Below are 17,710 nucleotides of genomic sequence, written 5' to 3'. Positions count from 1 at the left end.
TTCAACACGCTTTTGCACGATTGACTCTTGTGTTCAGTCAGAGTTCATCACGGTGAATGACGTCAGCGCGCCAGGCCCTGCCCCCTGTGTGCACGCGCTGATCTCCGGTCAGGTGGACGCGCGGCGCGCTCTATGCTCTGCAATCACACTGAGGCTCATACACTGACCCGGGATCAGCTTTTATTTGCACTTTCAAGCGCTGCATAGCGGATCTCTCACAATCAGTTAAACAATCAGCGAGAGTACTTTGACGGTACCATCGTACATGACCAAAAAGCATGGTAATATTACAGTACTTTTTCGTTGATTACATTCAAAATAACAGATTAATACAGTCGTTCGTTCGACACATCTGACGTTCCCCTGCAATCACACACACTCAATTCTTCCCTGAGACCTCTGGTTCACTTAACGCAGGAGGTTTTCAATCTTTCACATGACCCCAAAATATAAACACAATTAAAATATATTCACCATTTATGGTGAAAAAAGTAATGTGCAATACATCAAATATTATATGCAAAATATTTCGCTTTGATTTGAATATGTGACATTACTATGTTTCTCCCTTAACTTTAAACACTGTTATATTATTAAAATTATTTTTTATTTATTTCAACCAATCTTATTTTCATTTATTTTTTCACTTTTTCTCTGAGCTTTTCCGATTGAACACTCTTCAAACACAGAGAACAGAGGATGATAAATAACCTGCAGTTACACCGTGTTCTAATTAGTGCAGATGTAAACAACTAACTACTGACACTATTTCTAGATGCACATGCCATGGTGAACCGATGGTTAAAACACACGCATTAGACAGAATAAACAGCAGCGGATCAGAAAGATATTAATAGACATCATTAATGTTCACACACACACATACAAAATGATGCAAAAAAAAAGAGAAGTGAAAGGCAGCAGGTGTAAAAATATGCAACTGAAGGCATCTTTTTTTCCACTAAAAATATCTAAATATTTTTTTAACCAAAATACATTTACCTGAGAAGCAAAATTACATACATGACATTTTAAATAAATGTTAATAAATAGAATTTTTAAAGAATTTTTTAAGAATTATTCTCACGTCTATTATAAAATTTTGTAATTTTGACACCATTCAGCTGAAAACCATCTCTCCGCCCACACGCCCTTCTGATTGGCTGTGATATTTGATTGATTTGATTGTGATGTGATCTTGGTTGTGCAAACCAAGACTTAATATCTGATGTCATTTAGTTTCTCAAGTGAATTTATCTTATTTTATTTAAAAATACTGAGGAAGAAGCACATTTTTTTTTTTTGCGGTGCTTGAGGTTTGAGCAGACGTCTCTTCATCTCGCTGATGCTCACGCGTGAAGCTGCTACACCACACTGCTCCTCTTCAGCTCCTCCATCAGAGCTGTGGATGGAAAAAACAACAATCCCAGTGTCAAATCTAGAACCACGCTGTATTTCCCTCAAGAGAATCTTCTGATTCTGATTCTGAAGTGCAGCAGAGGAAGAGCATGACTGACCGTTGATGATTTCATCTTTGGTTTTCTGCAGCTCTTTGCGCATCTCCTGCAGGATTTCCTGTTATCAGACATAACATGCTTTAGTAAGTCATTGTGTTCAAAAGAGAAACTAATCAATGTGTGAGAAGGAGCTGCTGACCTCTTTGAATTTCTCCAGGTCGGAACCGTCTTTGGATCCGGAGTCTCCTCCGGTGCTGCTGCCGGGCCTCGTCCTGCAAGAACCATAGACACATAGGGATCCAGTGATCAGAGACACAGAACCCTCTGAACATGCAGAACCCTCAGAGACACACAGAACCCTCAGAGACATATAGAACCCTCAGAGACACACAGAACCCTGCAAGACATACAGAACCCTCAGAGACAAACCGAACCCCCAGAAACACACAGATCCCTCAGAGACACATATGACCCTCGGAGACACATAGAACCCTCAAAGACACATAAAACCCTCAGAGACACATATAACCCTCAGAGACACACAGAACCCTCAGAGACACATAGAACCCTCAGAGACACACAGAACCCTCAGAGACACACAGAACCCTCAGAGACACACAGAACCTTCAGAGACAAACAGAACACTCAGAGACACAGAACCCTCAGAGTAACACAGAACCCCCAGAGACACAAAGAACACTCAGAGACACAGAACCCTCAGAGAAACACAGAACCCCCAGAGACACAAAGAACACTCAGAGACATATAGAACCCTCAGAGACACACAGAACCCTCAGAGACACACAGAACCCTCAGAGACATATAGAACCATCAGAGACACACAGAACCCTCAGAGACACACAGAACCCTCAGAGACACACAGAACCCTCAGAGACACATAGAACCCTCTAAGACACATAGAAACCCTCAGAGACACACAGAACCCTCTGAGACACAAAGAACACTCAAAGACACATAGAACCCTCAGAGACACATAGAAACCTCAGAGACACACAGAACCCTCAGAGACACATAGAACCCTCAGAGACACACAGAACCCTCAGAGACACATAGAACCCTGAAAGACACATAGAACCCTCAGAGACACACAGAACCCCCAGAGACACAAAGAACACTCAGAGACACACAGAACCCCCAGAGACACAAAGAACACTCAGAGACACACAGAACCCTCAGAGACACACAGAACCCTCAGAAACACACAGAACCTTCTGAGACACACAGAACCCTCAGAGACAAATAGTACCCTCAGAGACACACAGAACCCTCAGAAACCCTCAGAAACACACAGAACCCTCAGAGACACACAGAACCCTCAGAAACCCTCAGAAACACACAGAACCCTCAGAGACACACAGAACCCTCAGAGACACATAGAACCCTCAGAGACACACAGAACCCTCAGAGACACACAGAACCCTCAGAGACACATAGAACCCTCAGAGACACACAGAACCCTCAGAGACACACAGAACCATCAGAAACACACAGAACCCTCAGAGACACACAGAACCCTCAGAAACACACAGAACCTTCTGAGACACACAGAACCCTCAGAGACACATAGAACCCTCAGAGACACACAGAACCCTCAGAAACACACAGAACCTTCTGAGACACACAGAACCCTCAGAAACACACAGAGCCCTCAGAGACACACAGAACCCTCAGAAACACACAGAACCTTCTGAGACACACAGAACCCTCAGAGACACATAGAACCCTAAGAGACACACAGAACCCTCAGAAACCCTCAGAAACACACAGAACCCTCAAAGACACACAGAACCCCCAGAAACACACAGAAACCTCAGAAACACACAGAGCTCTCAGAGACACACAGAACCCTCAGAGACACACAGAACCCTCAGAAACACACAGAGCCCTCAGAGACACACAGAACCCTCAGAAACACACAGAACCTTCTGAGACACACAGAACCCTCAGAGACACATAGAACCCTCAGAGACACACAGAACCCTCAGAAACCCTCAGAAACACACTGAACCCTCAAAGACACACAGAACCCCCAGAAACACACAGAAACCTCAGAAACACACAGAACTCTCAGAGACACACAGAACCCTCAGAAACCCTCAGAGACACACAGAACCCTCAGAGACACACAGAACCCTCAGAGACACACAGAACCCTCAGAGACACACAGAACCCTCAGAGACACACAGATCCCTCAGAGACACACAGAACCCTCAGAAATATAGAGAAAGCTTAGTTTGAAGTATGAAATACCTGCTCAATGGAGCCGCGGTTGCCGGAGAAACCGGGCTTTTAGGCGTTGAGTTCACCCTGTTTAAACCAGTGTGAATATCTTTAATTAAACCAACTAAAACATTTTTGTTAAGCTGAAATAAAACAAAATATAAATATAAAATTAAATAAACCAAAAATAAAATAAGATGAAGCTCAAAGATTAATATCTGAAATAAAAGAAAACTATTTAGAAATATTTTTAAAAGCAAAACCTCGCATATAAATAAATAAATAAAATGAAAATGAAAACTTATGACCGGTTTAACTGATCCTGTGAACAGACACACAGAAGAAGACGCAACTTTACCGTGAAACGGACGACGGCTTCTCCCACGGCTTCTTCACCACGTCTGCTTTATCTGAATGAGAAACACAAGTGTGTTTGAGGTCAGGATGTGAAGTGAACCGTTCAACGTAAACAGGAAGTAAACAGGAAGTGTGGTGAGAAGTGATTTTCTCACCTGCAGATCTGGAGTCACTGCTCACAGAATCAGCCTGAGAACAGAGAACAGAGATCAGAGATCAGAGATCAGAGATCAGCGTCCCCATCACACACACAGAGCTCTAATAAAACACAAACACACTTACGCTGCTCACTTCAACCTTCTTCGCCCCTGGAGTGTCCGACATTTTTTTTCTGTAACACAAAGAGAGGAAGATCTTTAAATAAGGCTGCAGATATTCTGTCGACTTCCTGTCTAAGCGGGTGGTTTTTGACTACATTTATGCTATAGTACTCCAGGGCAAACATCATATGATTGTGGTAGCATTTAACTGACCGTCGAGCAAGAATTGCGCTCATTTCTCCCATCAGTCCTGGTCCTCCACCTCCTCCTCCTCCACCTCCTCCACCTCCTCCTCCTCCTCCTCCTGAACTGGCGCTCGCCGCAGGAGCCGCCGCTCCACTGTCCTCCTGCACATCCAACAAACAACCAGCAGAGGGCTTTTGACTTTAAGGGCCCTCATTGTAAACAACAATATTTTAAAGTTTTTGGGGGGCAGAATTAAACGAATAAAAATCTTGATCTTGAGTTTTTTAGCTTAGTTTGTCTCATTTTAAGTCATCTTGAGGCCCCTGGTTGAAAAGAGCTGGCCCACGATCTCGTAAACTGGGTGGTTACATCTGTCAGGTGATCAGATCTGTAGTTTTGATGTATCATGGACAACACTGAAGGACCGCCCACCCCCCTGTCAATCACTTACTTGGAACATGTACAAAAGCTCAAACATTGAGACAGAGCGACATGCATCATAATCTGAAAACCATGCCCATCGAAGAGGGATGCAATGAAGAGGGAGCAAGACGCTGTGTTGAGACGCTGTGGAAACGCCCCTGCGTGATTGCATCGTGAAGCTGCGTGAAATCAGTCCAATGGACGAGACGCAAACTCGGAAACTATAAAGCATACCCAGAAACAGACCCTGCTAGCTTCTGATATGCTGAAGCAAATCGATCACGGGCATGCCGGGAGTATAGCAGGGTAACCCTCGTTCCCTCTTCCCTATAATGGGATCCGCAACATTAGCAAGGACCTTAGGGACATAACCCATCCAAGGATGAAGAAAGGCATACAGGTATAGCCTCAGGCACAACTGAACCATCACACTGAACCCCAGGGGAGCATCAGCCGTTAGCGTTATGCAATGACAAGAAGCCTCCAGCACTGGGCAGGGGACAGTTGTGCCGGCATTGTTGTCGAATCCAGAATCATGAGCCTTTCTAAATCTGAGACAGACCGATTTCATTCAACATGCGAATGCCCTGGAGTCTCAGTGGAGCCAGAGCTGCACCCATGCATGTTGAAAGTGAATGTGCGGGGTGATAAACCTAGGCCGAAGGGACGAATTTGATATTGGTACGCTTTCCCCCCTGAAAGCAAACCTTAGGACCTCCCTTTGATGAGCATGGATGGCTACATTAACGTGTCCTACAAATCTATTGAGACAAACTAGTCCTCGGACAGAATCTGTGACGAGATCTGTTTGAGTGTAAGCATCTTGAACCCTGCGGTTAGGTTGGCACAGGTCTAGAATAGGATGCAACCCTCCATCCTTCTGTGGAACAATGAAGTAACGGCTGTAAAACCCTGACTCCCTGCTGGGACGAGGAACTCTTTCTATAGCCTCCATTCGTAGAAGAGTCTGAACATCTTGCTACATAACCAGAGCCTGTTCGGGCTCCACCACAATGGGAGGATCCCTAGAATTCTGGTCGGACAAGAACCGAAGTTAATTCTGTAACCCTTTTCTATTTTAAGCAGGACCCAACGAGATATATTTGGCAGTAGCTTCCATGCCGCCAGAAATTCTACTAAGGGGATCAGTCTCTCAAGAAACTGGCCTCTGGTATTGGTCGAACAGCAACCTCGGAGCCTAAAATGGCGAACCGGCAGATAACAACCGAACTGGCAGCACTGCGGCCCTCCTTCCCCGAGAGAGCGCCGAGGAGAAACGGGCACCGTGTAATGAGCTGGAAACCATTTATCCCAGGAGGGCCTTTCTTAGTTGAAGACATCTTCGAGATAATGAGAGTCCTCAGATCTCGACTGCGATTGCCACCAAGACCCGCCTGATTGTGGAGGAGCCTGAGTGGCGGCACCTCTTTTCTGCTGTGAGGAGCTCGTATACGGCCGAGACTGCTCCCGCTCAGCTCCCCCGTCTCGGGAACCATAGTTCGGGGAGGAAGAAACTTCTGGAACGCTGCAGCTTGTTTCTTCGCCTCCTGAAACCTCTCAACGAGCATGTTAGCCGAGTCGCCGGAGAGGCCGGAAGGTGAAAGTGAAGCATCCATTAGAACAGATTTATCCCCATCTTTCATGTCAGATAGATTTTACCCTAAGATGTCTCTCCGTGGCCAACATGTCTCTCCAGGGTTGCCTTAGAGCGGCCTACTGACTTGGCCGTCTCCTTGGTGGCCAGAGGAGACAAATCTGTTGTGCACTTTTGTGTCTTTAAACAGCTTATAAAAACTTGTTTCTGTTTTTTTTTACTTGTTTGCTGTACACCTTTTAGACATTGTTTTGTTTTTTGTTATAATTCAGAAATGACAAGGAGGCAGCTTCTCGCAATATTAAGTCAATGGAGATGGTTGGATTGGGCGTGGCCTAAATGCGCTCTGTCTCCACACAGGAATCTTATTAAACAGCACAGATGATGAACACAGTGGATAGGGTGAACTTCGGACTGACCTTGGCCACTTTCCGTAGTTTAGCTCCAGCGAGTGCTGCGGCCAGACCTCCATCTCCTCCTAGTCCTCCTCCTCCTCCACCTCCTCCTCCTCCTCCTCCACCTCCTCCTGAGGGCGGGGGCGGGGGTGCTGGACCTCCTCCTGAAGGAGGTGGTGGTGGGGGCGGCGGCGGTGGGGGTCCTGGAGCAGGTGGAGGTCCGGGTGGAGGAGGAGGAGGAGGACCAGAGGCCGGAGCGGGAGGAGGAACAGGAGGCGGGGCTGGAGCCACAGACGCCCGTCTCTCTCTCTCCAGTCGCTCTTGCTCCTGTCTCTCTCTCTCCTGCTGCTCCTGCCTGAACACACACACCAGTTACACTAAGCATCTCACTGACATCCACATGATAACCATTTCAAAATAGAATCAATAAATGCACAAATAAAAATAATACATAAATAAATGCACAAATAAATGAATAAAAGTCAACAAATTAATAGATACACAAATATATTAATAAAAACAAAAATAAATAAATTATTTATTTGTGTTTATTAATTTATTTGTGCATTTATTTATTTGTACATTTGTTAATTGATTTGTGTATTTGTTAATACATTTGTGCATTTATTAACTTATTTGTGCATTTGTTAATTTATTTGTGCATTTTTTCTTTATTTGTTTGTTTATTTAACGAACGCACAAATAAATAAATACAGAAATAAAAAATAAATGCAAAAATAAATAAATACAGAAATAAGTTAATAAATGCACTAACAGATTAATAAACGGACAATTAAATTAATAAATAAATTCATAAATAAATATTAATATTATATATATAATAAATATTAAAATAAATTAATAAATGTGCACATAAATAAATGCACAAATATTTAAATGAATAAATATATATTCTTAGGGACCATATATATGTATACATATATATTATAGAAAAATAAATATACATTATATTATATATTTTCAGAGGGACTGATAAATAAACATGTATATATTGTATATTCTCAGACGGACAAATAGATAGAAAACTCGTATCGCTTCTGTAATGTGACACATGAAACAGGATGTTCAATGAGAAATAAATGTGGGTAAATGAGATTGATGAATAAGAGGCACTGATGACATCAGCTGTTACATTCTGATGATGTAAAATAAGATCCCTGATGAAGCGCTAGCAGTGAAGATGATGATGATCATACCTCCTCTTCCGCTCTAACTCCTCCGCGCTCGGGCCGTTCTGAGGCGGTCGAGGAGAGGGAGGACATGCACCTGTACGAAAGAGACCGAATCACACAGATCAGACCAAACTCAAACATACGAGACAGTAATAACTCCTAGGGGTGGAACAATATATCAAGTCACATATATCGCAATACAAAAATTAACTATAGGCTAAGTCTCGTGTGAGAAAAATTAAAGTTTTCAGAATATTAGTGTCAGAACTTCATTAAACCTAATATATAATGTTGAATATAATGTATAATACTGCAATGGGGAATATTTGTGTGTCCTGATAATGCCAAATATCTGATGTTACCAGTAAAAACAGCCTACACTATTGTAAATATATCTAGTCTGAGTTCAAGCATATTCATCTACAATAATTTAGTATTATCAGCTTCTGAATCATGAATATTGTTATTCTGGCGTCTCTTGGTGCTTCGGCACCAAGTCCATCCTGTTCATTTACACCATGGGTCACCAAACTAAGGCCCGCGGGCCGAATCAGGCCCGCCACACCCCTTTGACTGGCCCCCCAACCCCTCTGCCCCCCACTACTTGAACCGGCAATCCCCAAAAGTTGTCATGGCCTATTTTTTTAAATTGCTTTTTGGAAAATAATAACATGTCTGCATTTGGTATTTTGTTGTTTATTGAGCATGCTCACCTGGATAGGCATAAGAGCTGACTAGTTCTATTACTCATGTTGTTGTTATAATTTCAATGTTTATTTATTTATTTTGTAGGCCTATTTATTTGACCTTTATTAAGTGCTGTACACAATTATTATAAATAGTAACAGGCCTACCTATAATTTATAATTTTTCATTCATCCTTACCAGTGCCACTCACCTCAACTAGGCAGATGTTTCTTACCTTGACAGGTTTGATGTTATTTGTATTCGAAAATAAATAAATGGAAAATCTGTGGTATTTCAAATTAAAACAAAGTGTGAAGACTCGATTACTACTTTTGCAAACAACTATTAATGATAAACAAATATGGCTGTGCCAGGCTAGTAATCTCTACTATGAGGCCTGCTGGTGGTCAGTTTGGTCTTGGTCACACAATTCTATTTTATATAGCCCCGGCACCCCATCACAGCCAGGAACGATAATGTGGCCCCCAGAGAAAAAAGTTTGGTGACCCCTGATTTACACACACACACACTGTAATATCAAAGTTAGCATTTTAATCAACAGTGCATTTTTTGTTATTCTTTTATCATGTCTTGGAGTATGGCAGTGATATGAGGGAACCGTTACACCGCTAGTGACCCCTGATGACTGACCCGAGTCGGCCTGGCCGTTGAGCACGTCGAGCGCGTGCATCATCCCGCTAGCGAACTGAGCCGCGTCTTCTTTACTGCCGAAGTTCAGCCCCCACACCTGCCGCGAGTCCCGCCACTGGTGGAACGTGGGCGTGGCCTGGTTATACTTGATCCCGCGGACCAGAGGACAGTTAATGACCACCTGCACACACACACACACACACACACACTGGAGTCACATTCACAAAGGACAGGATATATTAAAAATAAATCTGAATGACAACTATTTGACTTGTTCGATGTTATGTATTAGATCATCTTTGATCAACAAAATTAAATATTGAAAAGCTTTTTTTACAGAATTTTTTGTAGACATCAGTGTTTATAAGTGAACTATAAACTTTTATCCCAGCACTTCTGAGATAATCTGATCTGAAGTGGCAAAACAGAAATAATGATTCTCTGTGGTTAAGAAGTTTCACATCTACACATGACGACGGCTCTCTCTGGATCAGAACGCAGATCTGCATAGGCCTAACAAACTAAAATATGAGATATTAAATATTACATAATAGCTTTCCTGCACTTTAAACAGTAGAGCGTTGGCGCTTGCAACGTCAGGTCATGGCTTCGATTCCCAGGGAAAGCAAGAACTGATAATAATGTAAATGTGTGGCTTGAGTCTCTTTGGATAAAGATCTGTAACGTTAGGGTTAGGACTTTAACGTTAGGAGCCGAATCGTTGTTATTTAGGAGGAAGACTGCGTGGATCTTTTAGAGATGAATTATACAGCTCTAGCATATGAATGCAGGATATGAATGCATTACTCCTCATATTTTGCATGGCACCTGATTTTAAGTTTATTTCAGTTCCTAAAGTAGGCACACCGCCACCTACAGGGCAGTGACGGCACTTCGTATACGAGATGAGGAAATGATATTTATCCAACATATTGACGAGATATTTTTTGAAGCATACTGGTTTACTATTGGCCGTTTTGGTTTGTTGAGGACCAGTTCATCTTCGAGCACCAGTACAACACAACACGTTTCGGTTACTCGAGTTAGACTGGAATTAGTGACCCGTAACTCAAGAGATATTTTCGCTGTGCGTTTGCTCAAGTGTTGTTTTAGGCACTCTTCGCACCACAGACGGCGTGCATCAGCACACGAACCAAACTCACAGGAAATGAAAGACAATTCAGAAGCCGTGAGACCGAGACGTCTCAGAGAAAACCACAGAGATCTGCGACACACACTCATCTATGATGCCCGGCATGCAGAAAAACAGCAGCGACACCAAACATGAAGATATCCACAGTAAAAATGAACGAACAGTATCTACACACACATCTCTGACTTCCTCTTTCCTCATGCTGTGGCTTCACACACACACACACACACACACCACTTCCCATGATTGTCTAAACCTGTCTCACACGTTAAATGCCCGTTTACCTGGATTAAATGGCTTTAAAGGGGTGATATAATCCCCTTTTTCACAAGATATAAAATAAGTGTGTGTGTGAAGTTTGAGGGTGAGCAAAAACACACTGTTTTGCGTCTGTCCCTTTAAATGCAAATGAGCTGCTGCTCCCGGCACAGGGGGCGGAGCTTAAACAGATCGTGTGCTTAGCAGCTTCCATTACCTCACACACACACACACACACACTGAAAATGTTCAAAACCGGAGTCGGACGAAGATTTCTGATGGTTATTTGATGCATTTATGTTGCTTATGTGTAATTATCTTCCAGTCATGGATCAGCATATTCTGTCATGATAATCTGTAAATCGTGTTCCCGGGGGCGGGGTTTATGTAAATGTTAGGGTTGGTGATGTCACTAACCCGGGAGGAAGCTGGTGTAGTTCTACCAGCCGTGTGTTGTAGTCCTTAAGAAGTGATTTCTTTAAAAGCAAATCTCTCTTAGCTCTGAACTTTGAGCGTTGTAACATTGTGCAGATGTTGTTTATGCTCAAACAGCAACATTACACACACTAACTCCAGCTAGAGAAGTGAACCGATAACAAATGTAAAGAGTGTGTTCACCTGCTGGTCCGCCTGCTGCTTGCGGCCCACCACCCTGAAGCTGTTGTTGCTGGGGTTCTGGAAGACGTGGACCCGGCTGACGGCCTGAGCTCCGGAACCGGCCGGGACCCAGCGCTTACTGCCGTCATCGTACATCATCACCGTGGCCCGCGCCTGACAGATGCTCTGCTCACTGGAAAACAAACACAACGTTCACTTCAGAAACTGGAAAACTGAGGCTCCATCCCAGCGAACAGGGAACGTTCTCTCAAAGTTATGAACAAACGTCCAGTAACGTTCACCCAAAAGCATCGTGAGCCTAAGCTAATATATATATATTAACAAGACAGCTGCATATACAAAGTAATAGACTAATGACACATTCACACAAGTACACAGAGGGAAGAACAAACCCTGAATATATAGATGTACAGATAGTGTATGCAGGTACACGGACAGTTTTAATGAATAGGTTATTCCAGTGTGATATAACAACATGAAAATAGGTTTCATAAATTAACAACAACATTTGCAAAACATTCACAGAAAATGTTGTTAGCTGGAATGTCAAAAAATGATATCTAATATGACAGAATCAAGCAGACGACATCAGGACACCCGATGTAAACACTGATGCTCTTCCTCAATATTTTTGTCTTCTCTTCCAGCCAAAAGTTTGGAATAATTCACTTTTTGTTTTGTTTTTAAAAGTGTCTCTTCTGTTCACCAAGGCTGTATTTATTTGATCAAAAATACATTAAAAACAGTGAAATATTATTACAATTTAAAAGATCCCCTAACTAACTTTATTTTGTTACAAATTAACACAATTTAAATGAGTCAGTACATCACTGCTTCCTAAACGCGTTTATGTCTTACCCTGATTCACTTTGGCTGCTCTATTATAAGTGATTATAGACGGAGTCCGTAATAAAACAAGAATCAACATCAGCTTGGCTTAAGGAGATGACGAGAGAACCGAGGAGTTTAAAATGTTGAAAAAGCAACTTTGAGATGGTGTTTTATACAGGAATATAAATGCCAATATAAATGCCTATATAAATGCCTATATGAATGCCTATATGAATGCCTATATAAATGCCTATATGAATGCCTATATAAATGCCTATATAAATGCCTATATAAATGCCTATATGAATGCCTGTATGAATCCCTATATAAATGCCTATATGAATGCCTGTATGAATCCCTATATAAATGCCTATATAAATGCCTATATGAATGCCTGTATGAATCCCTATATAAATGCCTATATGAATGCCTGTATGAATGCCTATGAATGGCTATATGAATGCTATATAAATGCCTTTATGAATACCTATATAAATGCCTATATGAATGCCTATATGAATGCCTATATAAATGCCTATATAAATGCCTATATGAATGCCTATATGAATGCCTATATAAATGCCTATATGAATGCCTATATGAATGCCTATATGAATGCCTATATAAATGCCTATATGAATGCCTATATAAATGCCTATATAAATGCCTATATGAATGCCTATATGAATGCCTATATGAATGCCTATATGAATGCCTATATAAATGCCTATATAAATGCCTATATGAATGCCTATATGAATGCCTGTATGAATCCCTATATAAATGCCTATATGAATGCCTATATGAATGCCTATATGAATGCCTATATAAATGCCTATATAAATGCCTATATGAATGCTATATGAATGCCTATATGAATGGCTATATAATGCCTATATAATGCCTATAGCAATGTCTATACATGAAGGTGAGTGAGGTGTGTGTGTTTGTGTGAGATAGAGTGTGTCAGGAGGATGTGGGAAACCTGTGTAACACTCTCAGTTAAACATCATGACACAATATTTGTCTTCCGCTCATGTTCACTCTGAAAATAAAGTGTGTTTTTAAAGTGATCCCAGAGAAGAACCGCGTTTGTTTCCTACAATAACCTTCCAGCGATCGGTTCTCAACAGAAACATTTTATCTCAGTGTGAACTTCTGTGAAGAACGCTTAAATAATCTAAAGAACCTTCCATGGATGTTAAAGCTTCTTTATGGAACAATAAATAACTGTTAAAACACACTCAGACAGACACGATTGATGAGATTCAGTGTGTTTGATTGCTGGAAACCGAAGCTGTCGTTAATGATCAATCAAACACACCGAAATCATGTCAATCTGAACATCTTTAGATATTGTGAACATGCACACAAACACACACACTCACTCTCTCTCTCTCTCTCTCTCTCTCACACACACACACACACACACACACACAAACGCACTGACCCTGAAACACCAGCGGGACTTTAAACGTTGGGAAAATGTTTTCATGTTTTGCTTAGAAGAACCCGAGTGATCGCTCTTGTAAAAGAACATGTTTTCTTTATTTAAAAACATCTAAAGAAGCTTTTGTGGAATGGAAAGACTTTATTTTTACTGATAATGTCACTGTTCTTCAAGTTTGAGTCTCAGTGTGTTTGGGAATCAGCTGGTTTTCACTGCAGGACGTCTGTAAAATGTGTGTGTGTGTCTGTGTGAGAGAGTGTGTGAGTGTATGAATGTGTGTGCGTGTGTTTGTTTGTGTGTGTGTGAGTGAATGAATGTGTATGTGAGAGAGAGTGTGTGTGTGTGAGTGTGTGTGTGTGTGTGAGATGAAGTGCACAGTCACTCTTAAATGTATTCAAGAGGATGTGAGAGCAATAAGAGACGACAAGAGGAAGCAGAAGAAGAGAAGTGCAGCTCAATCGAGGGTTCGACGTGTTATTGACATGTGGCTCAGATAAGAACACACACACACACACACTAACACTGAAGAGAAACTGAATACTCATGTAGCTTCTGTTTCACACAGTCTCTCCTGGAAACATCGAGCTCTGCCTCAGATCATTTATTAAGAGGACGTAAATTAATGCTGACAGGCTACTGGCCTATAATAATCATCAGAGATCTGTGTGTGTGTGTGTGTGTGTGTGTGAGAGAGAGAGAGAGAGAGAGATTTAACAATACTTTACTATTTACATAAAAACGTTCACAACATCATCAAATATTCAATCAAAAAAATAAAACAAATTAAAAGTTCAGAACTAACCGTCCCTTATTAATTTCACACAAGACATTTTTAAAACACCAAATATCATCAAAACGCCCCTCATTTTTTATGAGATTATAATATACAAACTCAATATTTAACCTTCCAGCTACAAGGTTCTTGAACATTAATTCAGCATCAGTACTAAGAAGATTCAGCCCTTCGTTCTATCTCGTCTTCCAAATTGCTAATTTTGCCGTTCCGATCAAGTAATTTAACAAACATGCTTTCCGTCTGATTAAGAATCTGTACATCACACCCCCAATAAATACTTCTTCTAGGAATTTTTCATCAAATGCTTGAAACCATCTATCAAGGAGATTAAAAAGACCGTTCAGCCTATTACATCTTAAAAACAAATGTTCCAAATTTTATACCATCCCACAAAACCTGCACTGTGTGTGTGTGTGTGTGTGTGTGTGAGAGAGAGAGAGAGAGAGAGAGAGAGAGAGAGAGAGAGAGAGAGAGAGAGAGAGAGAGAGAGAGAGAGAGCTGCACTTCCTCACCGATGTGATCAAGCCGGAAATCAACTCTCACGATTCAAACGCTTAAACACAATTAACGAACCGGAGCGTTCTGCAAGATTCTCTCAAAGTGAACAAACGGCCTTCCAGTGGCATTAGTACACGTTCATCCTGCGATCAGTGTTCTCAAACCGTTAGAACAAAAACATATTTAATGCACCGTTCATAAAGCGGTTTTACCACAAACATTCAGTTGGGCGTTCCTTCAACGCTTTTAAAATGTTGCTACTTGTTTTGTTTGTTGTTGTTTTTTTTAAGTTTTGAACATTTTCACATAACGCTCAGAAATAATGTTTGATACCAGTTCTGAATGTTCTTATAACAAATGTATGTTAGCGAGGAGGCACTAAAATACATGTTTCTGTCCCATCTGTGTAAGTTCATTACCGATCAGAACTGAATCGAACAGGACCGAACCGAACTGAACGATGCTGATCTGAACCGAATCTCTTCAAGAAAAACCGAAAGTTTATTAGAGATTCAGTGAGTCAGGAACATTAAACGCGACGGTGCCTAAAATAAGCTCTGTAGTCCATGAACAGTTCAGCTGTTGAGAACGGCTCATACTTACACTAAACACAGTCTGATGATTTATCAAATTAAAGTTAATAACTCACCTCATGATCGATGGAGATCGATCTCGCGCGCTGCAGAGACACTGAAGAACATCCGCCGAACTGTCATCAGTTTCCTGCTTTCAGAGAGGGAAATTAACAAATCAAACACTGACTGAGATCTGAGGGCAAACACACACACACACACACACACACACACACACACGACTAAATAAAGAGCTTCAAGTCTGCTCCTGAACTTCTGCATACTCGCGTGTGAAACACACACACACACACACACACACACACACCTTAGGAGATTGACAGTTGCTGTGTGAGATGATTGACACTCAGTGATCATGCAGTTTTATTCTGAGTGTGAGTGTGTAGCGCATGAATGATCAGCTGTCGATCATGCTGAATGAAGTCTTCTGAACTGTAGTGGAGGTTTGGTGTGTGTGTGTGTATTACAATACAATAGTCAGCATATCACTGTTATTGAACAGATAAACTGATCCGTGAAATGAATTATTTCTATATAAATACATGTATATGTGTGAAAAGAAGAGCAGCACTTGAATTACTGAAAATACAGCGGGCAGAAACACTGGAACGGCTGTGGGCGTGTCCTTGCGCTCGGCTCATTTGCATATTGTGACATCACAGCACTGATCTGAGAACGGAGTGATGTCATCAGTCTAAAGTTCTAAAAGCATTAGAATGAATGCAAATATAGTTAGTTTGTAAGTCTGTCTATTTAAGCTATGCATTTTTATTTATTTATTTTTTATCTATTTTTTCAATTAATTTTATTCTGATGTTTATTTTTTATTTATTTATTTATTTTTTGCTATATAATTTCTGTTTACGAACTGTGATGATTGTATGTTTGTAATCTGCATTCTAAAAAAAAAACTAGAATGAATGCAAAGATGATTATCCTTTCATTTGCTCTTTGCAATTAAACAAACACATGGAAAACAAACGCACGAATGTGCATGAAATCTAAAGTTGTGTGTGTTTCACAATCTCACGTTATTAAATCTGCATTCACGCATTTGTCAGACGCTGTTATTTAAGCACTTCCATGTGTTTTACCAGTCGAACATTCAAAACGAGTCCTGGTGTTTGTTTGGTTCACTGTACCTCTAGTGTAACCTTAACCCTAACCAAATGAGTCCTGCTGTTAGTCACACACACACACACACACACACACACACAGTGCAGCTGACAGTACAGCAGTGATTATAAGGAGATGTGGAGTGTGTGTCAGCGGGTGTGGTCGACATCACAAACAGAGACATTTAACAGTCAAACACACGTTCTTCTTCATGTCTGAGCAGGTCAGCGCTCAAAGACACATGCAAAGCAGTGTGTGTGTGTGTGTGTGTGTGTGTGTGTGTGTGTGTGTGTGTGTGTGTGAGGACTGTTTCTCGACTGCTTTATACTGCCAGTGAGTGAGTGTGTGTTTGTGTATTCTAGTGTTCATCAGCATCCAGTAAACACAGATGATGTTCAGATTCACCTCGAGTTTCTTCTAATACACACTATACGACAGTTTGCATAATAACAGCGAATATCCTGTGCAATGCAGTTGTTACACGGTCACTCATATACATCCACACTAACCGACATAAACAATGCTTTAATGAGAATCAATTAAAGACCCTTTTAAGACCAATTAAAGCAAATTAAAGGAATACATTGAATAAATATCAGAGAAACAGCATGAGTTGTATATAGGAAAAGCATAATCTTGCTTCATTTTGTCCAACTTTTGCATTTCAATCTCAAGTAAATGTTTCTTGATTTGAAGATGTTTAGATATTTGAAGAGAAAATAAAACTACTGAGGAAGAAATTAAAAATGATTTTTGCCTGCATGCAGCGTTAATGACTGTGTAAACGTGAGACTTTGCTCGGTTTAAGACTCGTGAATAGCTGCTGATATTACAGAGTTTATTCATCTATTCATAAAAATAAGATCATGCCATTTCAAATTAGTTACATTTTAATTCATTTTAATTACTTTCATTAATTTTTATAAAGTGACCTTGAGGTCTTGAAAGTTGCTATA

General features: G+C 41.0%; 1 protein-coding gene across 1 annotated transcript; it reads right to left on the bottom strand.

Moving 5' to 3' along the window:
* Positions 1–160: 160 nt before the first annotated feature.
* On the bottom strand, positions 161–15,841 carry vaspa (vasodilator stimulated phosphoprotein a). Its single transcript, XM_039670336.2, has 13 exons — positions 15,698–15,841; positions 11,474–11,645; positions 9,445–9,625; positions 8,131–8,200; positions 6,938–7,268; positions 4,529–4,662; positions 4,338–4,386; positions 4,211–4,244; positions 4,057–4,108; positions 3,729–3,785; positions 1,657–1,729; positions 1,518–1,575; positions 161–1,402 (listed from the first exon to the last, which is right to left on the bottom strand). Exons 1-13 carry the CDS (start codon positions 15,700–15,702, stop codon positions 1,365–1,367), a joined length of 1,254 nt encoding a protein of 417 aa, XP_039526270.2. The 5' UTR covers positions 15,703–15,841; the 3' UTR covers positions 161–1,364.
* Positions 15,842–17,710: the final 1,869 nt, after the last annotated feature.

Source organism: Pimephales promelas, chromosome 23 (assembly GCF_988280905.1).
Source record: "Pimephales promelas chromosome 23, fPimPro1.hap1.1, whole genome shotgun sequence".
NCBI lineage: Eukaryota > Metazoa > Chordata > Actinopteri > Cypriniformes > Leuciscidae > Pimephales > Pimephales promelas.
Note: the sequence above shows the minus strand (reverse complement) of the source record. Positions and strands in the feature narration are given on the sequence as shown.